The sequence below is a fragment of the Gossypium hirsutum genome, chromosome D08 (assembly GCF_007990345.1).
Source record: "Gossypium hirsutum isolate 1008001.06 chromosome D08, Gossypium_hirsutum_v2.1, whole genome shotgun sequence".
Lineage (NCBI taxonomy): Eukaryota > Viridiplantae > Streptophyta > Magnoliopsida > Malvales > Malvaceae > Gossypium > Gossypium hirsutum.
Genome location: NC_053444.1, coordinates 54,382,086 through 54,410,010, shown reverse-complemented (window position 1 = coordinate 54,410,010; position 27,925 = coordinate 54,382,086). Strand labels below are relative to the sequence as shown.

Below are 27,925 nucleotides of genomic sequence, written 5' to 3'. Positions count from 1 at the left end.
CCTGAATTGACGCATCACTTGATCGGATTCGTTCATCTCGATCGTTGCAAAAACTATCAATGGCACTTTAACGTGCCAGATATTGCGATTCACCAAAAAATTCGTCTGGGATGCATTCTTGAATTCTCAGATAAGAGTGTGACTTCTATTCAAACTACAATATGAAATTATAAATTTTATTATGTATCTAATATTAAATTTCAAATCCTTACATAAATATTATATAATTGAAATTTTCAAAAACTAACATTGGCTTCCAATCATTGATCTAACTTTAGTCGGATATCTTCGAACTAGTCTGGTATATCCACATGACAAGCGTCATTGTTCCACCTATTCAAATAACATGTTATTTAAAAGATATAATAATGAAAAAATATTATAATAACTATATTATTAAATGAATTTTTCCTTCTTACGAGTGGAAATTCATAATGGGCATTTACTCGGGATGTAAAAATGAAAGTCAGTGTAACACTCTTAACCGATATCCGTCATCGGAATAGGGTTATAAAGCATTACCAGAGTTTATAGATCAAATACAGTTAATTCATATACTTTACTATTCATATTAGAAATCAATCATAATATCCCTTATATGGGCCCTCGAGGCCCAAAATATGCATTAGAAACAAGTCGAGACTAATTCGGGAACTTAGAGAATTTTTCGTAAAATTTCAAAACTTTTCCTATGTGCAGGGGACACATGCCCGTGTCTTAGGTCGTGTGGGCATTCGAAGTGGGGCATATGGCCGTGTCCCAGCCCAAGTCCAATTTAGGGTGCTTACTGACTTGGGTCACACGGCCAAGCCATACGCCAGTGTGCTAGGCCGTATGAACAATTTATTTTGCATTAATTAGGTGCAAGGGTCACACGGCTAAGCCACATGCTTGTGTGCTAGGCCGTGTGAAAATACTTGGGCATTCTGTTTCTCAATTTTAAGGATGCAGGGGACACACGGCTAGATCACACGCCCATGTGCTAGGCCGTGTGTGACACACGGCTGAGACACACGCCTAGGTCTTTACCCGTGTGGACGAAAATAAGTCATTTCCAAGGCCACATTTCTCACCCAATTTGTCTTTCACCTACATTAACACTTTAATACATTCACCAACCAATTCAAGACATTAAAACAAAGCCAAAACTAAGTCTTATGCATGACATATTATCACATATGTTCAAGTGTTCAAACTTACCAAATACACATATGTGCATATAGGCATATTTTACCAATTATGGTATCTCAAACCAATCATCAATAGGTCTATATACTTTTCACCATTTAACCATTTTAAACACACACATCAAACAGGTTTAGGTCATACAAATGGCTAGTTTCAACCAAATATTTATATGCCATCATTTGGCCAATTTAACCTAACATGCCATGATACCTAAAAGAAATTTTGCTATTTATACCAAAACGAGCTGAAGGATAGTGTGATGTTGCTCCAACCCGCTTCCAACCTTTACAAGCTTTCGAATACTATAAAATAGAAGAAATAAAACAAAGTAAGCATTTAATGCTTAGTAAGTTCGTATAACGGGAAATTAACTTACCATTTATTTTCATTAAAATAAACATATAAAATGCATCCAAGCAATTTGGCTAATAGCCTAAAACTCACAACTTCATCAAACATGTTAGTCATTCACTTCACATGAATTTCAAGAATCATGTATGAGCTCATCAATACCAAATTTCCATGTATTTCATGTATATACAAGTAACAATTCACTTTGAATTCATTTATTTTCTTGTACTAAGGTTTTACCTGTTGCATCATTTAAAATATCGATGGATACTCGGGTAGTACACATAAAGTGTACAAATCTATACTTCGTCAATTCATATTCGGGAATGCTCATACGAGCACATAAACAGGAAGCTCTCTCTCGAGCCATATAACAGGAAGCTCATATGAGTCATGTAATGGGAAGCTTATTTGGGCTGTATAACGAGAAGCTCATAAGAGCCGTATTTAGGAAGTTCATGCGAGCCAATAACAGGTAGCTCCGAAGAGCCATTAATCAGAAAGCTCCAAATAGCCATATATCAGGAAGTTCAAGCGAGCCATATCGGGAAGTTCCAGAGATCCATTACTCAAGAAGCTCATAAAGAGCCTTTAATTAGGAAGCTCACGAAGAGCCGTATATCAGGACACTCATAAGAGCTGTGGTGTGTCTACAACACATGCAGAATTACAACCGATTGAGATGCTCCGAAGAGTTATTAATGGGAAGCTCGCAGGAACTATATAATGGGAAACTCGAGAGGGCTAATAACAGAAGGCTCTTTCGAGCTGTGGTGTGTCCGCAACATATGCAAGACCACAACCAATACGGGAATCTTAGAACCCTGTATCCATCGAATCTCATTTATCCAAACAAGACTTAATATTTATCGAGCATTGTCGGATATGTGATCAATTTCATATATATATGACATTCATATAATTCACATATACAACATTCAATTCAAACATATAAATATACACAATTTAGTTACACGAACTTACATAGACACTTGCTCGTATACAAAAATCTACTAATCCGACACTTTTTATTTTCCTCAATCTAACTCCTTATTTGATATTTCCGGATCTATATAAATGAATTTAACATCAATTTAATACATTTCATATTCAATTCAATCAAGCTCACATCTTAGGCAAAAGTACCATTTTGCCCCTATACTTTTAATTAATTTTGATTTCATCCCTAGGCTCGGAAAATGAAATTCATGAAATTTAATCTTCATTCCAAGCCTAGAAATTTTCATACATAATAATAGAAATCCATGAATTCCATAAAATTTAGAATTTTCCATGAATTCAACATTTTTCAATTTAATCCCTAAATCATGATTTCATCAAAATTCTTTAATAAAACACTTTTAAATACCCATCAACACCTCAAATTCATCATCTAATAACTAAAATCATATGAAATCATCAATGGTAACTTCCAAGATTTTCAATAAAATCAAAAACCAAGGTAAAGGTTAATTGGACCTAATTGCAACAATCACAAAAACATAAAAATTTCAAGAAACGGATAAGGATTTGACTTACATAAAGAAAAAATTGAAAAACCAGCTTAAACCATATTCAATGTCTATTTTTAGAACAAAAAATGATGATGAAATGTCTAGAATTCTTTAATTTTTCATTTGTTTCATTAAATTTGGCAAAATTTCTAATTTTGCCCTTAGTTCACACCATTTTATCATCTTTTTAATGCTTATGCCGCCTCATCCATTTGCTTTTGGCATATTTATGCCTTAAGTCCCTCCTTATTTATTGGTTAAGTTATTTAATCACTTAACCACTATTATTAGTTGCACATTTTTCAATCTAGTCCTTTTTAACAAATTAGATGTATAATCGGTAAAATTTCTTAACGAAATTTTCATACGACATTCCTATCATACCATAGACTATAAAATAATATTAAAATAAATTTTCTTTCGACCTCAGATTTGTGGTCCCGAAACCATTGTTCTGACTTCACTGAAAACGGGGTGTTACAGCCGGTACCATGCCCATGATTGAAGGAGTATGCAACCACCGTTTTTAATTTTTTATGCTTCCGTTGCATGACACAACTCTCAGTACAATGTTGCCAACACAACTGATCCCCAATTGAGTCACCCTGCTTCTTTTACGTTAACTAGTTATAGTAGTCACCTTAAATGTACCAGACGTTGAGATTTATTTGGCATTAGAAGACCTCTGGTTAACCTCATGATGAATGCTCGCACGTATTGTTGTCTTTCAATAGCACTAGCGGAGTTGCCGTTATAATTGAAATTGTCTTCTAATCATTTCATCTTTATCCGACTACCACTAAACTTGTCTGGCACATTGCCTAAAAGTTGCTCAGAAATTGCGCTCCAATCGCCAATGATCACTACCCCGTAACGACAGCCCTATCAATCGGTAAATCAAGTTGTAAAGCTACATCCTCGAGTGTAATTGTACACTCACTACATGGAAGATGGAATGTGTGTTGTAATAAGCCCAATCTACCCGGGCCCGCATGCAAAAATAAAGGCCCAATTTTTTTACAAACCCAATACCCAAACATCCCAATAGACCCAACAAACTAAACCTAACCCACAAAAAATAGCAGAAACCCTAAGAGCCTCTCTGTTGTCGCCACAGGCCGCAACCATCCCCTACGTGCGCGCCGCTCCCATTCCCAGCAGTCCCCATTGCACTCCGCAGATCGCGCCGCCCGCCGCGAATCTCACACACGCCTCCAAGCATGCACCTGCAAACAACCTAAAAAAAAGCAACAAATAGCAACGAAAAAGAAGGAAAATAACAGATTTCGAATAGAGAATAGTTTTTTTTCTTCTTCTTCTTTCTATTATTTTTAGGCTATAAAAGCCCTATTCCATGTACTCAAAGAAAGGGATTCAATGTAAAAGATACGAAATAGAGAGAAAAATAGAGAAATACAGAGGAAATTTGTTTTTCGAAGGTTTTTGTTCTTACTTTGAAGTGTTCATCGTTTTTTTTTGCTTATATATATTTTTTTATTTTCTTTTATTTTCTCATTTTATTTTGCCCAAAACAACAAAGAAAAGAAGGGAAAAACACTTACCTGTTCGTCGGGGTCGTCGTGCCACCACCATCTCCGTCGTCATCGGAGCTTTGGGTGGGGAGGCTGATGAACGGCGGCGCAAGGATGCTAGGGTCGAAACCCTAGCAGAGCAAAAGAGGGGCAGCATTTTTTTTCATTTTAAAAATGGGCTATCAAATTTTAAAGGGAAAATTTTGATTTAAATAGTGTTACAAAAACGGCGCCGTTTCACCAAGGAGGATCCGCATGTTCTGCCTTTAAATGGGATATGTTCGCTATGGGTCCTTCCTTTTTGTGGCGCACTTCAATTAAATCCTTTTTTATTTCTTTTAATTTTAACCTCACATTTCGTTTCTGTCTCAATTTAGTCCATCACTGCGCAACATTTTATGGACGGGATTAATTTCGCTTTTAGTCCTCCATTGTTGGGCACGTTTTCAAATTATTTTTTTTAAATTTATTTCAAATTTGCCCCCCTTTTCCGTTTTAATTCAATTTGGATCATTTTTTTAAATTATTTTTTATTTTATTATTATATCATTATTAGTATTATTATATTACTTACTATCATTATTACTGCCGCATTTTCTATGCGATATAACATGTGTGCATATTTTAATATATATTTTCTAAGTTTTTTTAAATACGTATATACTTTATACCTACATATTTTTCTCCCATTTTCTTTATTTTTTTATGCTTTATACTTTATATATATATGGCTTATAACATGTGCACATTTTTAATATATTTATGTACCCGTTTTTCAAAAATCATTATAAATATTTTTATTATTTTACATATTCTGTTATTTTATATATATTGTACATTAACTTTAACATACCCTTTTAGAAAATACATTTTGGTTTTAACTATACATCTAGATTTTTTTCTTGATCCAACGGTTTTTTTTTGAATAAAAGCAATATTTGAAGTTTGGGCTTTTCGAGGGAAATTGAGCCCAAACGTATTGGGTTCTGATTTTCTTTGTTAATCATAAATAACCGAGAATATTCTTTATTCAAAATGCATGAGTATAAAAATCATTTTTGAGAACTTAACTTGTTGCGCCCTAACGTATTGGGTGTGACATGTTACTTTCTCAAAATGAAGATTTTTGCATAAAATAAAAGTGATATTCAAAGTTCGTGGATTATGAGGAATTGTACCCTAACGTATTGGGACTCGATTTCTTTACATGACTTGAACAATTAATTATCCTTTTTCAAATTCCATCATTCAAGCTGTTTTTAAAATCTTTTTAACCTTCGACACTAAGACATTAAATGATCAATTTGGTACCGATCTTGGGCGTCACGAGGGTGCTAACCCTTCCTCGTGCGTAACCGACTCCCGAACTCGTTTTTTCAAAATTCGTAGACCAAAATCATTTTTAAAGTGACCCAATCACACCTTAATAAAGGATCGGTGGCGACTCCAGTTTTGTTTTTAAAGTCGACAACTAAAATTTTTGTTTTTCAAAAAACGGTTTCGACATGTGTGTTGACACCATTTTTTGGATGAAAACGGGGTCGACTTGGGTTTGAAAAATGAAAACAAAAACGGGAGTCGCCACCAATCCTTTTTGATAAGGTGTGATCGGATCACCTTGAAAAGTGGTTGTTTTTAATAAACGATTTAATTTTATTAAAACAACGATTTTGGTCCATGAAATTCAGAAAAATGGGTTCGGGAGTCGGTTACGCACGAGGAAGGATTAGCACCCTCGATATGCCCAAAATTGGTACCTAGTTGATCACTTAATGTCTTAATGTCGAAAATTGAGAACTTTGAAGAATTTTAAAAATACGATCCTTGTATTAAAACGTTGAAAATTTTCAAGAAAAGGGGCATATTTCACGTTATTCGAGAAAGAGAATCATATCTAGTAAGTTAGGACACAATGTCTCGAATTCCCGATACGCGGACGAAAAATGCTTATTTAAAAGATATTTAACTATCTTGGATTAAAAAAAGGGATCACGACCAGTAAATTAGGACACGATCCTTTTTTAATTTCCGATATCGTTTAAAACTTGAGTTTGAAAAAAAACGTGTAATAAAGTTTAAAAGAATATTCAATTGTTTAAATCAAATTAAGAAATCGCAACCCAATACGTTAGGGCACAATTTCTCAAAATATTAAACATTGAATATTACATTTATTTTAAAAATCTTCATCTCGAGGAATCAACGTGTCACATCCAATGCATTAGGACACGACGTATTGAATTCTCAATAATGAGCTTTTTATTTATGTTTTTTATAAAAGAGTAATCTCGATTATTTTGATTCAACAAAGAAAGTCGGAACCCAATACGTTAGGGCTCGATTCTCTCAAAGATTCAAAATACCGAATATTACTTATACTTTTAAAATTTCTTTTTGAAATCTAAATAAAAATGGGTGTAATGGAATAACAATGATAATGATGTAAGTAAACTAATACAATAAAAAATAAAAGATAAATAAACAAGAAATCACATATATATAAATAAAATCAATCACGTATGCACCATAACAAGAAATAAACAAATAAAAATTCTAAAGCATAACAAATAATAATAACGGATATGTAAATAAATAAATAAATAAATGAAGAAAATAAATAAAAGATATAAATATAAGGATTATAAAATATAAAAAATATAAAATATAGGTACGTACGTTATAAAAACGTGTGTATGTACATAAATTTATAAAAATATGAAAAAAATGTATATGTGTATATGTATATGTATTTACAAAGGTTAAAATATGTACATATATATTATAAGAAAGGTATACATAAATATTGCAAAATATAAGAATATATGCATATAGATGAAAAGATATATACATATGTGGAAAATAAAATAAAATGAAATGACATAATATATATAAACAACATACGTATTTTAATATATATTAAAACATATATATATGCATAAAAAATTGAGTAGGGATATTAAATAAGTTAAAATATATATAGATACGTATATGTATATAAAAACACTTGTATAATAATAATATATTAAAACAAATATATTTAAAAATTTCATAAGTGAATATAAGAAAACATAATACTAACAATAGTATTAATAAATATAATAATAAAAATAGTAAAGATAATAATGACAATAATAATAATAACTAAATAATAATAAAAAATGCTAAAATATGGACTGAATCGAAATAAAAACGAAAGTATTGGGCGAAATCGAAATAAGAAAAGGCAAAAGGGACTAAATCGTATAGCGCGCTGAAAGAAGGGGGACCAAAATGGTAAATAACCCAAAGCCCCAAAACGCTGCGCTTAGATGAGGACTAAACTGAATCAAAAATAAAACTTTATGGCCAAATTGCAAATATGCGAAAAACTTCCATGAAAGCGCTACAAAATCAAAGGGACTATTTGCGCAAATATTCCAACTAAAGAAAACGCGCGGATCCTCCCCCTGGGTCGGGTCACCGCGCGGGTCAGAGATCAAAACAACACCGTTTTGGTCTCTGAACCCTAAATTCAAAATGACGCCGTTTTACAGGGCATTTAAACCCATTTTTTACTTCACAAAAACATTTCAGCCGTTTTTTTTAAAAAAACTAAAAGGGAGACCCCTTTTCTCTCAAAGAAGTCTGGCCATGTGGGGTTCCTGATGCGCCACCGCTAGGCTCGCCGCACCGCCACTGCTCCGACGGCCGACGAAGCGCCAAATCGGCGCGGCAAACCCGGTCCCGGTGAGCACCTCTCCTTTTTTATTTATTATATTGTATATACGCAAATAGATAAACAAAAAAAATAAAATAAAATAGGAAAACAATTAAACTATCAAGAGAAAACCGAATACAAAGACACTAGAAATCACCTTTGAAATTTATTTTTTATTTCTTTGCTAATCTCTTTTTTGATACATAAGATTGCTAACCCAAAGAAGAAGCAAAAAAGGGTACATATTCGGCTTTTTATAGCCGATTTTTGGCTACTGTTTCTGTTGTTTGTCTTCTTTTTTCTTTGTTTTGTTGTTTCTTTGCAGGTGACGGCGCAAAGTGGTGGTGGTGACGTGACCGTGGTGGTGACGACGTGACGTTGGCGGCGACGGCAGGCCAAAAGGCAATAGGTGCGGCGCCTAGGGTTTCAGTTTCTGAAACCCTAGGCAGATTTTTTTTAAGGGAATTGGGCTTTAGGTTATTGGGCCATGGGTGTTGGGTTTGTAAAGGACTTTGGGGTTTGGGCTGGTAGCTGGTGGGTTTAGTTTGGAAATTGTTTTTGGGCAAGTTCTGTAATGGGCTAGGCTAGTTGGGTTTATTTTTAGGTTTGTTATTGGGCTTTTGAGTTGTTGGGCCCCGGGCTAAATTTGGCTTTGTACAATGTGTGTCTCAGGTTTCCATCTTTCCACCAAAGCGTTGATAAGCGCGAGATCCAATTTAGTCCCTCCAAGCATACGAGGCACATGTAAGAATCATGCCTTTTGCAAGTGTTGTTCAGTAGCACACAGTGCCCTTGCACTTAAATTGTATATGTACGTCTTAATAATTCGATCTGACTATATAAACATACAAAATTTATAAAATTAATAATGTTAACAACTTAATAATTAAATTAATAAAATTAATAAAATTTTCTTACCATTTGCAGTTGGACACCGAAAATGTGTTTGTCATCCAAATGAAGAAAAGGCATTGACATTTTTACAATTATAAAAATAAAATAAAATCAAAGAAATTATGAAATAAAAATTAAAACAACAAGAATTTGAGAGAAATTGAGTGAAAAATTGAGAACAAAATAATTGAGAGAATAGATGAATAGAATTGAGAGAATAGGATTTGAATGTAAAAGAAAGAAAATGGGTTGAGTTTATATAGCAAAAAAACTAGCCATTAGAAAAAAAAAATTATCCATTAGGAGAAAAACCCATTGGAAATTATCTGTTGGATTTTTTGGTCGTTGGAGAAAGTTACCATTTGACAAAAACACATTTTACTAGACAGGTTTTCTGTTTGTCTCTAAAATCAACACATTTCTTTAAATTTGAAAAAAAAGGCCTAAATCGACCAAAAGAGTGATTTTTTTTTCATTTGAAAAAATTATTTCATCATTTATAAAAGTTATATTAATTTAAAAGAGTTATTTTTACATGTAATTTTAATCTCTAAAATATATTTTATATACTCAAATTATTGGTAAACCATAAATTCATAATATTAAATAAATTTGAATACGATTTAAATTATAACAATACTAAATACATAAAAATCTTAAACCAAAATATTCTCAAATAAACTTTTCGAATAACAATACTAAACTAATTCATCCTTGTAAGAACCCGAATAATAACAAAAAATGGAAATCCCCGGAGCCTGTAAGAAGCAACAAAGAACAAGAGCGGAAGTGAAGGTTAGACATACACAAGGTTACGTTTTCCAACCAAAATTGTTGCACCGCACAAGGACTACAATCCATATACATTCCACTATTCTGTCTCGTGTTGCTCCAAAAAGAGAATTTCAAAAAGGTGCGGAAAGGGAGGGGGGGGTGAGATTAGGTGGGGGACCAAATCGATGGTGCGCGGCCTATGCGTATGGGAGTTTTTTTTCTTCGATTTCCGTTGGGTTTGGCTTTATGCGTTTGTAGTTAACGATGATGCTTGGGTACTCAAAAAGAATAATAATATGTGGAGGGCAAAGGGATGATAGAACCAAATTTGAGAGCAGCCGACGATCGCATTTCGCAATGATGAATTAAAAAAACAAAGAAGTTCCTTTTTACAATGGGGACGAGACCACGGACAATATCCCTAACCTCCGGCGCCTTTCTCGACCGTCCATTGATTTTAATTGATGTAACTGCACCACTCATGTCTCATTTCAAAATTTCAATTCAAAAAATGCTCCCATCTATCGATTCAGTATTATTCGGACACCAAATGTTTTTACTATCTGTACTTAGTAATACTGGAAGCCTTTATTTTTAGAGAATTAATGAGAAAGGAACCAATTCAAACTTCAAAGCTAGGCAACGGGTAACATATAATACAATCCAACTATACCATACCATTACCACGTTTTGTAAAATGTTCCATCTTTCCATTTGCTGTTAAAGGAGTTAGATTTTGAAAAAAATTCCACTATTTTTTATTTAATAATAAAAATCTAATTAATAATACTATCAAAGAATTTCTATTAAATTCAATATTATTTAAATTGGACTAAACAAGTTGATTGAACTGGTTGAATAGAAAATTAGTTCAAAGAGAAAAATTAGATCAATTGATCTATAGACAACTCGGAATCCATTGAATCAATTTTTTATTATTTTATTTTTATGAACTTTTTACTAATTTATCTAATTAAACCATATGAACTGGTAGAATTAATAACCGGTGATTTGATTGAATCAATCATCAATCCAATTATAAAAATCTTGATTAAATTGGAATACGTGATAATTTTTTATTAAAAAAATTGCTTACATAATTAATATCACATGCGTGGAATACCAAATCAACAAATAAAATGTATGGTTTTCAATTTTAAATCCAGGATTGTAAGACTCTCCAACGCTATTTTAGAATAAAGTGAAAGTTGGTTTTTTCTTTTCTTTTCTTTTCTTATACAGCTTCACCACAGCTATATTAGGGTTAAAATAGGTAACATGTTGGTTAATTCCTTTATTATTAAATAAATTAATTTAATCCTTAAATTTTAAATTATAACAGGGTTAACATTCACTATATAATAAAAAAGTATTGAAATTTATTCTTTTCAATTCAATTCAAAACAAAATATTTCATCTACAAAATGATAAAAAAAATTAAAAATATTAACAGTAAATGATATTTTTTAAACAGTAAATATTAACTTTATTTTAATTTGACATTATTTGATTCTTTTTAATAATCCACGAACTAAATTGATTCGTTTAATAACAAAAAAAAATTAATTTGATCAGTTCTTTACAATAGAGGGATCTCAAATACATTCACCTTTATATTAGCTACATAAGTATCTGATTTAATATAATTTTTTAATCAAATTATCAAATAAATTAAATTGAAAATTATTAAATAAAAAACTTAAATTTGGATTAAACTTAAAATGTGGTATTTAAATAGGTAACCTAATTTTGAGCAATATTTTTGAAATTTACAACCAAGGGTATTGGAGGGATATAAGAGTGTTACAGTTGCAGGTAGCGCAAAACTTGCGTCCATTTTACAAGTTGTGGGTGCCAATGCCATTTAAGTAGGTAGGTGAAAAAGTTAGGAGGATTGACTCTTCAATTTTTAAAATTTTAAATACAAGTGGGAATAAATTACAAACTTTGTTTTTTAGAATATCCATTTTACTTGAATTAATGCCAAAATTTGAATTGATTTGCTAAGCTTAAGCTTAAGATCCTGTTTAGCTTTATTCAAAAATGTTTCTTTTTACATGAAAACTAGATTCTCCATTAAAAGTACTTTTTAAAGTGACTTTTTGGAGCCAAATCATATTAATATGTGCTTTTAAAAATAATACTACTGATTTATTTACCCTTTTGTACTTTATTTTAAATATACCATATTATTTATTTTCCGTAATTATCGAATCGAGTTTAAGCTATTGATCTAGTCGAAGAGCTTAATAATACTCAATTCGGACGACTTTCAAGCCTTATCGAGTTTTTTAATATATATTTTATATTATTAACTTACATTAGTACTCTTAATGTATATTATTAACCCTAAGCTTAATTATCAAGTCGACTTTGAGCTTGAGCTTAATCAAGCTTGAGTGCAAAATTTAATAAATGAGCTTAACTGAGCTTAGCTTGAGTAACTCGATTATATCTTGAGCTGAGCTCAAACTTAAAAATAATTGCTCGATTGAGTTTGAGCCTAGTATCGTACATAGAATTTCGAGTTAACTTGGCTCCATTACACCCCTATTTAAAATATGAATTATATTAATTGTTTAAAAAATATTTTAAATTTACATTTTATTTATCATAATTTTAACTACTTTAATTATTAAAATTAGCTTAGTTTATACCTTTCAGCATCATCTTGGAAGCAAAGTTAAACATTTAATTAAAAAAATCACATTTTCTTTTTCCAACCCAAATTTCACGGCACTTTACAAAAATAGTTTTTCTGGCATTTTAAATATTAAACTAGTAGGAAACGTGAGAGATGGACTAATGGGCATGTCACTTCAGGTTAGGTTTGAGTTTTGGATTTTTAAATTTTTTCATTATATTTAGGTTCGGTTATTCATATTAATTTTGAATTTTAGATTTTTTTTTTTACAAAATAAACTTTAATTTATGGTTTTTTAAATATGAAATATTATAATTTAAAATGAATTATAATAATCATTTAATTAACTAGGATTTCTGTTTCTCGGTTATTCTTTCTTAACTAGGCGCCTTACCCTACAAGTACAACTTCAGTCCATTTAACATGGGCTTGGGCCTATTTTGGGAATCTACGGTTGGAAATATACTCTTCAACGCTCCTTATCTCATCTTTTATTAGTTTAAAATTTAAAACATTTTTATTTTGTTAAGTTCTCTCCTTTTCCGTCTGACCTATGTGACAGTGCATGTTTATTAAAAAAAAAAAAACTCCTCTTTTTATCAGTTCAGTAGCCAAAGAAATGAAAGAATGAGCCTCTAAGGCTATCACTTATACCCTCCAATGCCTCGCAATTCAAATATCACTTCTATTTTTCGCCCTTCTTGAATATCGCAGCCTCTGCACTTCCCCATTTTCTTTTGCCTTTTCCTTCGCATGATCTACAATTGCAACTTTGTTGATTGCTTTTGAACTTTGAAGCCTCACCACTCTCTCTTTACCCCTTGCATTAACAGTCTCCCAGGTTTGTTCTCCAAATGCAGCTTTTTTTTCCTTCTTCTTAATGAGGACTGAACATGTTGGAGCTGGGTTTTTTGGATTTGGATTTTCTTTTAAAGAGTGGGTTTAAGAAACTACAATTTCTTTTTTCAATTCTGAGATGTTTTATATATTGTTGGTGTTTAAGGAACACATCTCTATCTCATTATCACATAATGAAGGCTTGTTTGCTTACTGGTTTTAAGATAGAAAAGAGTTGTTTATGACTGTAAAAGGGGTTATTGGATTTTCTTTTATTTGGTAGTTGGTACACACTTTTTGCTTTGCACTACAAAAGAGTACAAAGAAAAGAAAAGAAAAAGCATGGAATCTTTCATAAACCACGAATTTCTTTTTCCTTTATGGTAAAGAAAAATATATTTTTATTTTAGTTTTATTTATTGGGTTAAACTTAAATCAGTAAACGTTTTTGGTTGGGCAGAGAGAGAGAGAGAGAGAGAGATAAAGCAGAAGGGAAAATGATGACGATGAAGAAAAGACTGGCATGCTGTACGCGCGACAGAGAGATTAGCCTCGATTTTGATGAGCAAGATAATAGTAAGTTAATTATTACTTTTAATTAATAATTAAATTAATACACCTATTTCCTTTTTAAGGTTTTAACCTTTTCATGGTTATGGTAGTAGGCTGGATGGGTTGAAAAAAACGGAGTATTAGGCTATTAGCACTATTCTATGATGAAAATTTCCGTGATTGTTGCCATATTGCCATGTGATTCTAGTCTTTTGTTTTTGAATTTTTTTTCTTCTTAATTTTGTTTTATTATCCAACATGAGAAAATATAATATGTGTACCTAACACATTTGACTTCATCAGCTATCTATCTATTTTCATAGATATTTAAAATTGAACTACAGTGACTTTGTGATTGAGCTGAGAGGTTGGGGATTGTGGTGGGAATGAACTGAGAGGATGGGGAAGGGCCCATAAAGTGTGGTAACTGGAGGACACCCGATGTTTCTTCTTTAATATTTTAGCTACCCATTGCCCATTGGCACTTCAATGTTCACTTGTACTCGCTGCCATTGCCATGCAGGCAGCAATACTGCCTATATTTAATTCTTGGCAGACCATTTATGGTACCTAAAGACTAGGTGTGAATGTCATGTTCCTATCTTGCTCTACTACCAATGCACACCCATAGTTTATTTATTTATTTATTTTTTCTACTCTCTATGCGTGAAACATGTATTGTTTTTTCTCTTCTTTTCTTCGATTTTGAAAAAAAGAAACAAAAAGTGAATATTCAATGAACTTCTTGGGGGATTCTTTGGAGTTCTAGTGTGAAGTGTGAACCCCATTATCAGTCTTTTAAAGATACTGGTTCATAGCAAAATATCTAAAGCTTATGGAGGCCCCCGTTGCTTCCTAGGGTAGATAATCCTGGTCAGGGATTAAATTATTAAGGTGGGCAAACCTTGTTTGTAAGTGCACCCGCCTCAAGTAAAAATTTAACTACCATAATCATCTTCACTATGATTGAGCTCCTCAGCGGACCCATTGAAACGCTTCAATCCTCATGGGATCTTGTACGTGCAAGCAAAGCAAACTACATTGAGCGGGGGGTTATCTCATAATTGGAAGCTTTTTGGTTTAGGTTTTGTTTGAACTTTGAAGTTTCGAGGGTGGTGGTAATGACAGCGATGTGATCACTATTCACAAGTTGCAAACAAAAATGAAAGTGAGAATCATTTCATAATTAACTGTAGCACCTATAACTGTCTGATAAAGTTACTGTGTACAGTTTCTTTTTTTTTAAAATTAAGGTTCGATGGACATTTTCTTTGCTGGTGTTCGGTGGTGGTGGACCCTTCCCTTCCCTTCATTTCATGTAGTAGCAGTAGTAGGTATGACTGGTGTCATTTAAAAGTTAAAACATTACTCTCACAGTCACAGTCAATGTTAACAGTGTGAAAGTTATTGAGTGGGGACATAAATTAAAAAAAGTCATGTGGAAGACGACTTTTCTTTCTCCCCAAGTTGAAATACTAGTAATTATTGATGCTTGGATTAACTTAGCTCTACCTTTAGGTTAGGCTCCAACTGATAGTCTTGTATGCTTATACTATTATTATATTTCACCCATTATTATTTTTCCTTTTGCATATATTCCACTCGACTTATTTAAGTACTGCAAGCAATTACAGCAAGAAATATACCCTGCAACGCAACAGACGAGAATTGAAAAGGAGATCCATCCTCAGTTGGAAAAAAAAGGATGGTGAAAAAAAAAACACATAAATAAGCTACCCCCTTTAAACTTTAACCCCATTTTTTATTTGGGCTTTTTTCTTTTGAGATTGCTTTGCTGTTGAACAGTTCTATCTTGGAAATTTCTCATTTTTGGATTTAGTCCAGTCCCTCAAAACTTAGGAAATTTCTTCCTTAATGTAATCTTTTCTCAATTTTTGAATGGTACTTTATCATGTATTTTAGTGGCAATTGGCGAGGACCCTGTTATTATTGCTCTTACCATCACATGATTGATTTCAGAACACACATTGTTAATGAACTTCAAATTGAGGCATAACTTTTAAACATGAGATGCGATCTTTAAACATGCCATGTGGGTTTTCTTGTCTTATAGGACCGTCCATGACATATACTACCAGTCCTTTACTATAAGCTATATAAGGTAAGAGAATAGATGGATAGTTAAAGTTATGCACACTGTAAAACCTATTATTTTTGCATGTTCTTTGAATAAGTCATCTAGTCTAATTATCTTATATATGCTAAACTTGGGCCCTTGCACAGCCATTTGCATGTGCATCTGCATGTGCTACCATCTGACTTTTCTATAATGAAGACAAATCTGACGGACTCATTTATTCCAAATGCAGAAGGTCCATATGTACCCGGGGAAATCTGGTTTTAATATGTTGTCTAGTTAAATTTGATTGGAGATGGCATTTAATCAATCTGTATCTGATTCACTATTAGATAAGTGACGGTACAGAAATTACAAGTGTGGGAAGTAAACTTCATTCACTATTCCTTGCAAGGATCGTTGGTGTAGAAAATTCCCTTTGACTGTTTGCCGTGATTGCTGGAGTCTTTGCAGTTCTAGTGACCGAATGTTCCTTAAGATCTCAGAGGAATGTATCCAGGAAATTGTCCCCTTCCCCTCCCCCAATCAATGAAATTGCATGATTTAAACGGACTGTTAAGTTAGTTTCTCTCCTGATATTTGTTTGCTCAAATTTCACCTTCTATTGAAACTAATAAAGTAAGACGTGTCCTTTTCCGAGCAGTTCTTTAGTGTTTATGCCATAAAATGATTACATTTAATTACAACTCGAATGTCAAATAATACTTCATGACGAGGCTTATATTTCTACAGTTATTGTTTATGTAGTTAGAGCAACATATGCCAGAAGCTTGAGCTTCTTTTTGTTTGCTTTGTACCTGCCAAAAGCTGATGACCAAATGTAAACCATTTGGCAAAGGTGTCAAGCTGATTATGCTTCTATTTGTTGTCATATTTTCCGTCCTGATTCCATTAATTGGATATTTAATTTTCAGAATTTTCTGGTATAATGACATATAATGGTCTTGAGAGCTGCATTATCAACAATCAGTCTTATGAGAATGAAAGCAGAACAAGCAGAGGAGATGGATGTGCATCTGATTCCTTGGATGATGATTTCTCCAGCTGTTCTTCTAGCAAAGATGCTTTTGGATCATTTTCTTCCAAGTGGATGAAGAGAGATGAACAGGGTTCAGATGAATGGGAGCTCTCTGAAAGCCCCGAGCATTTTTATGTCAAAGAGAAGCCTGCTTATTCCATTCAATCTTCAGACGTTGAGACAATGAAAGAAAATTTTGCTAAGCTTCTATTGGGGGAAGATATTACAGGTGGACGGAAGGGTGTCTCCACAGCTTTAGCTTTGTCAAATGCCATCACAAATCTTGCAGGTGAGTTTGTTTCAAGATCCTTATGTGTGTACGGCTTGCTTATTTGCGATTCTCCCGTCGCAACTGTTGCACAAGATTCTACTATTAAAATGGTTTGCAAGATAAACATGTATAATCAGAAACTTTTATTCTGGATTAGAACTTGGTAAACCATGTTTAAATAAGAAAAGTCATAGCATTTCATGTTGTACTTTATTCATTCTGTCTTCCATCAATGGGAAGCATGCATCATGAGGAAGAGCCGCAACTTGCAAAGCATTAAAAAAGCATGTACATTTCACGAAGTTCATTGTGTTTTCATGATATCATAGGATTGTCTTCTTTCATTAGTCTTCAACTTTTAAGTTATGCAAATTTGAATGTGCAGCGTCAATTTTTGGTGAGTTGTGGAAATTGGAGCCACTAGCTGAAGAAAGGAAAAATAAATGGCGAAGAGAAATGGACTGGTTACTCTCTCCTACCAACTATATGGTGGAGTTAGTGCCTGCTAAGCAAAATGGTGCAAATGGCAGGACTATGGAGGTACTCTTGCGTTTGTTGGGTCCCTATTAAATTGACGATGACCATTTTGCAATGTCATGAGATTTATGTCAATTCTATTTTGAGCAGATAATGACACCAAAAGCCCGTGCGGACATTCACATGAATCTCCCAGCACTTCAGAAGTTGGACTCTATGCTTATTGTAGGCAATCTCTTTACTCTTCCTAATAACTTGTATACTCTAATGAACACATCGCCCACATTTACCAGATTAAATTTTGTAAATTGTCAGGAAACTCTGGAGTCAATGGTGAATGCTCAGTTTTATTATGCAGAAGTTGGAAGCCGGGCAGAAGGAAGAAACAAGAGTGCAAGGGAGAGCAAGAGGTGGTGGCTTCCATTGCCACAAGTACCAAAAACTGGGCTCTCAGATACCGAAAGGCAGAAGTTGCAATGTAAAGGCAAGGTGGTATATCAAGTATTCAAGGCTGCAGCATCGATTAATGAAAATGTTTTGCTTGAAATACCTCTTCCATCCATTATTAGGGATGCTCTTCCCAAGGTGAGCAAGCTCACTGCCTCCAGGGCAGTCGACTTTAAATATTGGACCCTTTAATAGTTTTTATGATGATATGTATTTTAGTACTAAAATGTTACTCGACATGTTTAAAAAGGAAATATAGAAATGGAATCTGGATATTTTAGTTGGAACCAGCTGACGTTAATCTACTTTAAAATCTTATGGTATCTGATAAATTTGAATGATGAGAGTAAATTCCAGGTTAAAGTTTTACAAGATGTTTGTATTGCATTTATGGCAACTGAATCTCTTTCCTTATGTTTACAGTCTGGGAAGGCAAGCCTTGGTGACGACCTGTACAAGGTTTTGACTCTGGAGTCCACCTCGGTTGATGAAATGTTCATTTCGCTAAATTTAAAGTCTGAAAACAATGCTCTCGAGGTCATTAATAGGTTGGAAGCTGCTGTATTTGCATGGAAAGGGCGACTTACAGAACAAGCTAGTGGTAAATCGCCAGTGCGAAAATCATGGTCCTTTATTAAGGATCCTATATCTGAAATGGATAAGATGGAGCTACTAGTGGACTGTGCTGAAGCACTTTTACATCAGATAAAGAGTGCATACCCAAACCTTCCTCAAACATTTCTTGATGCTTCAAAAATTCAATATGGCAAGGTAAGTAGTTGGTGTTTAAAGTGAAGCTTATTTTATTCTGCATTGTATCTTTCACTATTGAATCAATATTATGTTGTAGTATATTAATAATTGCGATGAATTACACTTTGAATTGGTGCACAGGATGTTGGACATTCCATTCTGGAAGCATATTCACGAGTCCTAAAGAACTTGGCTTTCAGCATAATGTGCAGGATGGGAGAAATTCTACAAGAAGATTGTTTGTGTAACCCAAATTCAGGGGTGGCAACATGGTGCTTTCCTGGAATAAATGTGGGAAATCCAAGGCACTCTCACTCACTCAGTGATGTTATGAGCAAAGTAGAGGGAAGTACTGCGAATCCGATACGGATGGGGAGTTGTACAGTGATGCAAGTATAAATGCAACACCAAGTACAAGTAGGAGCCGTCGAGTTTGGTGTATTGGGAAAGAGGCATGTAGTAGTATAGGAGTGTCTCCTTGATAATAAAAAAAAATCAAAAAGATGATGGAAATTTGATTTTCAACACTGCTTTTGTATATCATTGTTAAGCTTAATTAATTAATAAAAGCCATAAAAGAATCATATACTTGCTAGTACCGGAAACTTACATATGGATTCCAAATGTGTCGACTGTTAATATCAACTTATTGGGTCTGTATAGGCCCAATTAATTCATTATTGGATTGATTGGGCCCGTTTTATATTTTTAATATGGCAATAATTGAAATTTCACCGGTTTTGGTCATAGAAAGAGTAAGTGAACCGGACCTATAATGGGTGTGGAGCAGTTGTAGTGTTGGTACACTAAAGTCAGCCGTGGTCTGAGGCTGTTGCTTGTGGATCCGCATTCCACATGCGCCTGAGCAAAGCAGAGCAGAGATGGGATTTAAAATTAATAATAATAAAAAAGAAAATAAGCCCCAAGAAGAGGCAGAGGAGGCGGCATTAATCAAAAAAGGCATTTTCACCTCTAAGAAACACTGTTTTCAAGACGTAACCATCGTTGAGATCTGAAGACATGAGTTAGTAATACATCACTTTTAATCACTCCGCCCCCTAAATAATAAGGTTGGAGTGCCTTCCAAGCACAACTTCCAAATGCCAATTACGTCATCGACGCTGGTTTTCCCTTTTTTTCTTGTTGGGTTTAGGGTGAAACTTAAGTGAAACCACTCAGATGGGATCCGGTGGGAGCAAGGGTTGTTGTAGAGTAGGAGGAGGAGGAAGAGACACTGCACCTGCTGCTTCCTCGTCTAGCAGCGGTGGGCTGAGGGGAAGATCCAAGGTTAAGAATAGAGTTTTCCGGTCCTCTTGTTTGGGAGCGTTATCTAGATCTGCTTCTCCTAAACCCAACTTTGATCACCGGAAACAACCTGCGTCGGAATCGGATCTGGTGAAAAGAGAAAGTAACAGAAAGGTTGAAGGCGAAGCGGCATCTAATGAGGAAATGCAATTGCCATTGCCAACCCCATGCATATCTTCCGGTGGTAGCACCTCTGGTGCAGCTGTAACAGCTGCTCATCGCTCTCCTTCTCGCTGCCTCTCCGGCATTAGCTTCCTTCCTGGTAATTTGAGCTTCCGGTTCAGCAGAGCTAATAGCATGGGGTCCTCCGCGGAGATGTTGAACCCTGATGACGATTCTGAGACACTTGAACCTCAACAACCTCCCCGCAATTCTTGTTCTCCGATTATCTTCAATGATTCAGATGGAAGTGGAGAGACTCTCGAAAGCAACGCTCGTTTTAGCAGAGCCTTAAGTGTTGGAAGGCTTCGTGATCGTGTTCTTGGTAGAGCTCCCACATTCTGCCCTTTGCAGCAAGACATACAAATTACTCAGCAGCAATTAGCTACCTCTCCATCCACCACTGCTTCCGCTCATGCTTCCTCCGTTATTTCCCACGATGAAATTGAAACTTCTCGATCCAGAGAAGCCCGGTATCATGATTTGCTCCACCATAGATCCAATTTCCTTGAAAGGCGGAGAAGAATACGATCTCAGGTTTATAATCTTGTTGGACCCATCGCCTTATTCTCCACGCTTTTTAATTTAATTTAATGCCTGGTGGTTACTGAACGACGTTGATAGTAACTCTACTTTTTTCATTAACAATTAGAATCAGAACAAATATTTAGGTTTAGGACTGTTCTAATGCTTTATTTCTATATTTATGTCTGCTTCTTCTTTAGGTTTTGCCTGCATGTATTACTTTCTGCTATAGGTTCTTTGAAAGTTATCCATCTGAGCAAATGCAGATTATTGTCTGTTTAGTTACTGACCTATGAGTTGCTCCAGGTTCGAGCTCTTCAACGGCTAGGAAGCCGTTTTGAGAACTTTTCAGGGCATGAAAGATCCTGCATTTTATCTGGCCAACATAGAAGTGGTCGATGCACATGTCATGTAAATAATCGAGATTCTAGTTCAAATGATGACACCACTGGTGCTAGGTCTAGTGTATCCAGAATCGTTATGTTAGCTGAGGCTTTATTTGAGGTGATTTTTATTTGTTGTTATTATTTCCTTCTCTGGGTGATTGTCCTTTCTCTTGGAGTAACATTTTACATATTTGAACTAGGTCCTGGATGAAATTCACCAGCAGTCTATGGTTTTATCTTCGCGACCGTCCGTGTCTCCAATTGGTTCTGTTCCTGCACCTAATGAAGTTGTGGAATCACTTCCTGTGAAAGTGTACAAGTCACCCAAACTTAAGAATGATGAGGCTGTGCAGTAAGTATTTACTTTCCTCTGCTATCCATTAGATGCTAAACCGTTAACTAAGCTGTATTTTCCATTTGATTAACTTGTTTGGCATTACCTTTGACAAATTATTGGTTTTCAAGTGTTTCTGTTATCTGAGTGAATCTAAAATCATGTCGGGGATATATTATATATTCAGGTAAAGTTAATCAAATACTACATACCAATTAGCTCAGGCTAGTTCAGGTAGAGTATTTAATTGATCTCTTTAAATTTTCATCTATAATATTAGATGTCTTGCTTCTACTAAAATAGTGCTCTAGGAGTAAGATAGGTATTGCTGTTAAAAAATGTGTTCTATCAATTTGTATGAAAATTATTGACTACATAATGGATCAGCAAGGAACGTATATTGGTTAGCATCTTAGATCTGACTAAGTTTGAAACACGCAGAAGAAGGTCAGATGAAACATAATCTCTTGTACAGAGAAGTAGTACGATGGTGAACCTTGTAGATCTTTGAAAAGATAATGGGATAGCTTAACTTGTACCTTTACTACAAATTAAGATAATGAGCGTATGTGACCATGTAAGTGATATGCTAACTGAAATGTTCCCTGTTTGGGATAATTTAGGGCAATGGCTCAAAATCAATATTCGACCAGCTAAATTAAATATAGTAAGCCCTGAAAGAATGGTTGCTAATTCCTTATGATGGAGGCAATAAATACCTTTCTCTTTGGATGCTAAGTTATTAAGCACGCTTCAAGTTATATTCTCAAATAGGTTCAGATGACTTGGTCTCTAGAACTCTTAATGAGCTTGCTTGAACAGGGTATAAGTTTTTAAGCCCACTTCCTAGTTATATTCACAAATAGATCCATGTAATGACTCTGAGGGAAGGGAAGTCTGTTTCTTTTTTCTTAAAAACACTTGCTACCTAAGAGGATAGGATAAAACTACTCCAGCTAGTAACAGGGAAATCATTTGAGAATGCTACCCATTTATGGAGAAAGGGGTGCCCTTGAAGCCCAAGGCTGAGAAACATGCCGGGCTGAAGTGTCACTTTTTCCAATGTGTTTAAGCCATTCATGCATGCCCTCCCTTGCACTCAAGCAATGCTTGACTGGGAAGGTGGAATACATAGTATCATTTGAGATGAGTTCAATACACAATTTTCCAGCATATATGATGAGACACCAATTTGACTTTAATAGACTAGGTTTTAGTAGCCGTGTAAACGTGGTCTTGGATTATTTTAAGTGTGAAAATTCACTTGGCGTAATAGGTGTAAAATATAAATAACACGGATAAAAGTATCTTGAATAAAAGCATCGAGGTTCACATGATAAAGTTATTCAGATTTATCATTTTGAACATTAATTCCACAATTGTCAGTCCTGCTAAGTTACCTTGCTAGGGGTCAATGATTTTATTCGTCCTGAAACCCTTCCTTCTGTTTCTTAAAGTGGAATTTGACTGCAACCAGGCATTTTCTTGGTCCTAATTTTGTCTTCCATTTAAATAACAGATGTTACATATGTCTTGTGGAGTATGAGGAGGGGGATAGCATTCGGAGATTGCCTTGTAATCATGAATTTCATAGAACATGTATAGACAAGTGGCTCAAGGAGATTCACAGGTATAAGATGAATAAGATGAATACCTTCTATTGCAGTTATTTTTAATTCAGCATGATTTTGAAATATTTGATGTACGATGTGTTATATAAAATAGACATGTCTTACCAAGGCCCTTTTGCTAAATGGTTTCTGCCCTTTTGCTAAATGGTTTCTGTTCCCCTGAAGGAGAATATCATGGGTTGCATGCCATAGGTTTTAGAAGGGTGAAGTGGAACAGTTAGACCAGCCAGTCCTTTTTAGACTCATCTAATTGATATACCTCTTCAGAAATAGAAAGATAGATATGTCCCCTACTTTTCGTTGCCATCTTGAGTGGTGGATTTCCTTTTTTTTTTTTTCTTAAAAAAGGAACACGGCGGGTGTTAGTGCTAATAAATTTGTAATGAGATTATGTTGGCTGAAGTTATGGTTTCTTGGTTTTTTTGGCTTGTAGGGTCTGCCCTCTTTGTCGTGGGGATATATGCGGACCTGATTTGATGCCTGGGGAGAAGTAGAGCTTCTGGTTTTTATACGAGAGGAGCATTGGCAACTGACTTTGGTTACAAAAGGGAAAAAGAAAGAGAAGAGAAGTGATAATTATATACTATTATTATTGAGGATGAATGTGAATGAGTTTGTTTAATATACCATCTGTGATCAGGGTGATCACCTTTTGGCTGCACAATAAAATAATACAGGAATGGGTTGGGAGTAGTAAGGGGCTATTGAACTTTGTGATTTGCAGTGTAAGGCTGTGTGTAAGCCTTCTTGCCTTGGGGCCACAACTCAGCTGGAAGAAAGAAAGGAAGGGGAAGAAATTTGATTGTTCATCTTCAATGTTGTTACCAAAGAAATATTATTACCAACTCCCTCTCTCTACAGCCACTCCACCCATATCAGATTATTTAACAAATTTGATGCAGATGCAGATGCAGATGGCACGTTGTCCTTCAAGATTGGGTTTTGCCCAATTCATATATTAACATTACCATATGGATGCCTCCCAATATCATACGACACAACCAGGCTCCAATTAATAATAAAGGAAAAAGCTTGGTGATACCACCAGTTAATATCTTGGTCATATTAGAGAATAATATAGATAGATAGAAAAGGTTAAGGTACTGCAAACTAGAATTCCATTACTCGTCACGACGTTAGAACCCATCCCTTTAATTTCATGCAACTCCGATTCTCTTTCTCATTTTGCATTATCGGTTATACGATCAGATGTTGCAACTGGAGTCTGACACAACGATCTCTGCAACTTGCTTCCAACAATTAGTCCGTTTCTGACATTTGGCCCTTGTCATTTCTCATTACCAAAGCTAAACAATGCCACTTAGATAAATAAATAGATAGAGTCAGATACAGCACAGAGGCAGCCCAACCTTTTAGCACCGAAACTTACAATAATTTTTTTTTTTTATGTGGAAGCCAGGCTCAAAGGTTCTTTCGATTCAGCTGCCAAACAAGTTGATCCACAGATGCCATAGCACGAGATGCTAAGCCAACTGACCCATCATACCTGACAAAAACAGATGCCTTAACAACTAAAATCCCACTCCACACATATACATTTCAAGTGCTCTCAAATCATGCAAAGCAAATCACAATTTGCTTAGTGTTGACATGTGAAGAAGAACAAACTTACAGCGCAACCAACAGAAACACTGATGCCTGCATCACAATGGCACCTTCCCCAGCAGATTTTGACGTGTTCAGGCACCTCGCACAGAACCAATTTTCATGAATTGATGTAACCATGTCTGTCATCCATTTATCAGCTTCAAAACTTTAATATCCATTTTCATCCCCCCCAAAAAAAGAAAATTTAATGTCCACAGGTGTATTTATTGGGGAAAAAAAAGAAGACTTACTAATAAAACCAGACATGAAAGTCATTGGTGTACATGTCTAAATAATATAAGCAACAATTTGCCAGCAGACGTTTCCAACATCACAAACCAAATCACTAGTGCAGAATTTGACCATTTTTATCATGTTTGGTTGGTTTTTGCTTCCTCCTTTACATGCTAATTTTAAATGAGTAATCTAGGGACTAGAGCTCATATTGATCGAAAACCAAATTTGTGACATTAGCAAGCCTAAAAGAAGTTAGTTACCTGTTGAAAGCCTGGCTATTAATGCAACACAAAAATATATAACAGAAGCAAAGAAGCAACCCCCTTTCCAAATCAACAAGAGAGATCCACATGCCACAAGAAAATGAAAAATTCTAGACATTCTTCCCTAGGAAATGTTTGAAACGTAAGCACTCAACAAGCTACTAAAAAGAAGATACATGGCATGCAACTTTCCCAATGAACCAAACTAAAAATTTCATTAATCAAATAATTTATTTTGATGCATTATCAATACAGAAAAGGTGTCCCATGAATCTATGCTCTACCACTGGATTTATAGTCCTAGGAGCAAAATATTTCCTCTGCACATGCACAAAGTAGTAGTTCTTTCAAAAGGTGAGTTACACAACAATTTTAGAAAGAAGAAGAAGAGAGATTCCATTCATACTAAAACTTTTAAGAAATTCAAAGAAAAAAATAAATTAAAGACAGAAAGGTAGGGTAAAGCAAAATTTACACTGGTTATTCCCAATCATGAAAGTCTCTTTCTGCAGTTTATTGCGCTTGATGAAATTGACAAATTGACTCAACTCAATTGGGCTGATCTTTATTCCTTCCTGTTCGGCTCTGTCAGGCAAATCATCATACACAGTCCTCCAAACAAAATAAATATCTTGGGTGATGATGAACATAGCAGCATCGAAGCATGAAAAGTGTAAAGAAGTTCTTTTTTGACATATTAAATTATATATATATGAGAGTTTTCTTTCTTTGTCACTTGAAATGTCTAGAAAGCGAACCATTCTTGTACCTAAAAATGTAAGAAAATAAACCAGCTACATAGAAAACAATGGAATAACTTCAAAATGCATTTGTCTTGACAGTAACCAAGAAGTAGAAAGAAATCAACTTAAATTAGATTATGGTCCACAGCTTGTGACATTGATACATGGATGGTAAAAATCTACCTTATTAGGTATCCATGTCTAAATAATTAAATTTGCAAAGATACTAACAGAACATAAAGCGACAAAGGCAGCCAGCATCATTGTTTGGAATATTAAGGTTATGAAAACAAAGGGATTAACACAATTACTGACTATGAAATAGGCATGGTAGATGAGATGACAGAAGCATCAAATCATAGAATTAAAGCAATAGAAGAAAAATAAAAAATTCAGATTAAAGAGATGAAATGTATCTTACATAGTAGACAACAGCCGAGAAGGCCTGAGTGGGTCATAGTTAATCAGCAAAGCAGCCTTCAATGGCTGACCTGCAATTTTGGAACAAGCAAGATTTGCAGTTACAGCTTGCAATTTGCAATGTAATCCCCAGTCGCATATTAAGAGGTAGAAAAGGGTATAATGAAAAGACTGAGATAGATTACCAGAAGAACCAATATTGGAGGAAGCCCATTTCTCCCAAGATTTTTGCACAAAAGCCCAATCCATTGCACACCTTAACCTGACCAGCAATTAGCAATACAACAACAGTTTATGCCAGAAATTGCAAATTGGTTTCAAACAAATTAAACCATGATTTGAAGAAGGATTAACCAAGCTTAACTAGTTCAGCTGATGCTTCTCCTAAAAGCATACTTCTTTTTTACTTTTTCTTTCAAAAATAATAACAATTTGAAGAGTTAATGAAACAAATCCCAGAAAAAGGAGATATGAAATGAAGAAGAAAGATAAGAAATGGGGTAGGAGTGAGGAAGGAAGAGAAAGACAAAGTGCTTACTTCTTATAAAACTGGAACAAGTGCTGTGATTCCTAGCAAGAAACTGGAAGAAAGAATCCCTCTCACAGAAGGCGTCAACCCAAAGTCTGAACAACGTAAAAATGAGCGATGCTTTCAGTTTCAGTTGCCCCTTCTGATTTGGGGGTTTTCTCATCGCTACCTTTGCTCTTGCAGTTGGGCCCTGATATTTTAAAGGGATAAACCCATATTTAGTACTTTAAATTGGCGATTTTTTTCAATTTCGCCTTTGAATTTTTTCCCCCGGGCCATCCGTCTCAAACTTGACACTCCGATGTTGTATTATATCATCATTTAATATTTACTTTTTATAAAAAATTAAAATAATAATACGATACAATTTCAGAATACATATCATCAAATTTGAAAAACAAATTAAATTTCAAAATCGATATAGATAAAATTACCGATTTGGTAACCCTATTTTAAATTTTTATAATAAAATGTTACATTTAAGAGTTGCTACATGATATAAAAACAAGTTTTTTTTTCCTCGAGAAAAAGTATTTAGTAATGTGTATCTTATCCAATTAGATGGTTTTGTACAGCGTATGATGTATGGAAGTCAGATTTCTAGAAGTGCTAATTTAGAAATCCAACTTCCTAATTACATATTAGTACCGAACTTGTTCACTTTCTTTAAATTTATAGATAAACTTTTTTTCCTCCACTATATTAGTACGTGACATTAACGCAGTTAATTTTTTTCAT

General features: G+C 34.5%; 3 protein-coding genes and 1 long non-coding RNA gene across 7 annotated transcripts; 2 read left to right on the top strand and 2 right to left on the bottom strand.

The window, feature by feature from the left end:
- Positions 1 to 8,435: 8,435 nt before the first annotated feature.
- Positions 8,436 to 10,485, bottom strand: LOC121219864 (uncharacterized). Its single transcript, XR_005916869.1, has 2 exons — positions 9,201 to 10,485; positions 8,436 to 9,117 (listed from the first exon to the last, which is right to left on the bottom strand). It is a non-coding gene; the product is annotated as an uncharacterized lncRNA (long non-coding RNA).
- A 2,633-nt stretch (positions 10,486 to 13,118) lies between these two features.
- LOC107900703 (rop guanine nucleotide exchange factor 14) lies at positions 13,119 to 19,631 on the top strand. Its single transcript, XM_041098412.1, is given in 10 exon segments — positions 13,119 to 13,435; positions 13,894 to 14,007; positions 16,314 to 16,316; positions 16,996 to 17,388; positions 17,756 to 17,910; positions 17,998 to 18,072; positions 18,163 to 18,432; positions 18,718 to 19,065; positions 19,189 to 19,401; positions 19,404 to 19,631. Coding segments are annotated over 9 exon segments (1,662 nt in total). The 5' UTR covers positions 13,119 to 13,435; positions 13,894 to 13,928; the 3' UTR covers positions 19,530 to 19,631.
- Positions 19,632 to 19,788: 157 nt separating this feature from the next.
- LOC107900705 (E3 ubiquitin-protein ligase MBR1) lies at positions 19,789 to 24,232 on the top strand. The gene is made up of 5 exons (XM_016826399.2): positions 19,789 to 21,048; positions 21,343 to 21,540; positions 21,623 to 21,774; positions 23,276 to 23,386; positions 23,821 to 24,232. Exons 1-5 carry the CDS (start codon positions 20,227 to 20,229, stop codon positions 23,879 to 23,881), a joined length of 1,344 nt encoding a protein of 447 aa, XP_016681888.2. The 5' UTR covers positions 19,789 to 20,226; the 3' UTR covers positions 23,882 to 24,232.
- A 143-nt stretch (positions 24,233 to 24,375) lies between these two features.
- On the bottom strand, positions 24,376 to 27,617 carry LOC107900706 (uncharacterized). 4 transcript variants are annotated; one of them, XM_016826402.2, is made up of 7 exons: positions 27,197 to 27,468; positions 26,844 to 26,920; positions 26,660 to 26,729; positions 25,971 to 26,080; positions 25,021 to 25,135; positions 24,778 to 24,894; positions 24,376 to 24,694 (listed from the first exon to the last, which is right to left on the bottom strand). In XM_016826402.2, the coding sequence occupies exons 2-6, from the start codon at positions 26,905 to 26,907 to the stop codon at positions 24,810 to 24,812; spliced, it is 444 nt and encodes a 147-aa protein (XP_016681891.1). In that variant the 5' UTR covers positions 26,908 to 26,920; positions 27,197 to 27,468; the 3' UTR covers positions 24,376 to 24,694; positions 24,778 to 24,809. The 4 variants fall into 4 exon arrangements, with proteins under 4 accessions (XP_016681891.1, XP_016681890.1, XP_016681892.1 ...); XM_016826401.2 differs by having other exon boundaries at positions 24,376 to 24,707; positions 27,197 to 27,466; XM_016826403.2 differs by having other exon boundaries at positions 24,376 to 24,658; positions 27,197 to 27,466.
- Positions 27,618 to 27,925: the final 308 nt, after the last annotated feature.

Excerpts from the sequence above, each read along its gene's own strand:
- LOC107900705 (XM_016826399.2), top strand. The coding sequence starts at position 20,227 with ATGGGATCCGGTGGGAGCAAGGGTTGTTGTAGAGTAGGAGGAGGAGGA. Across the intron at positions 21,049-21,342 it reads GGAGAAGAATACGATCTCAG|GTTCGAGCTCTTCAACGGCT; the intron begins GTTTATAATCTT and ends GAGTTGCTCCAG. Across the intron at positions 21,775-23,275 it reads AAGAATGATGAGGCTGTGCA|ATGTTACATATGTCTTGTGG; the intron begins GTAAGTATTTAC and ends TTTAAATAACAG.
- LOC107900706 (XM_016826400.2), bottom strand. The coding sequence starts at position 26,907 with ATGGATTGGGCTTTTGTGCAAAAATCTTGGGAGAAATGGGCTTCCTCC. Across the intron at positions 25,136-25,970 it reads CATGATTGGGAATAACCAGT|ACATGGTTACATCAATTCAT; the intron begins GTAAATTTTGCT and ends AATGGATGACAG. Across the intron at positions 24,895-25,020 it reads GTGTTTCTGTTGGTTGCGCT|GTATGATGGGTCAGTTGGCT; the intron begins GTAAGTTTGTTC and ends TGTTTTTGTCAG.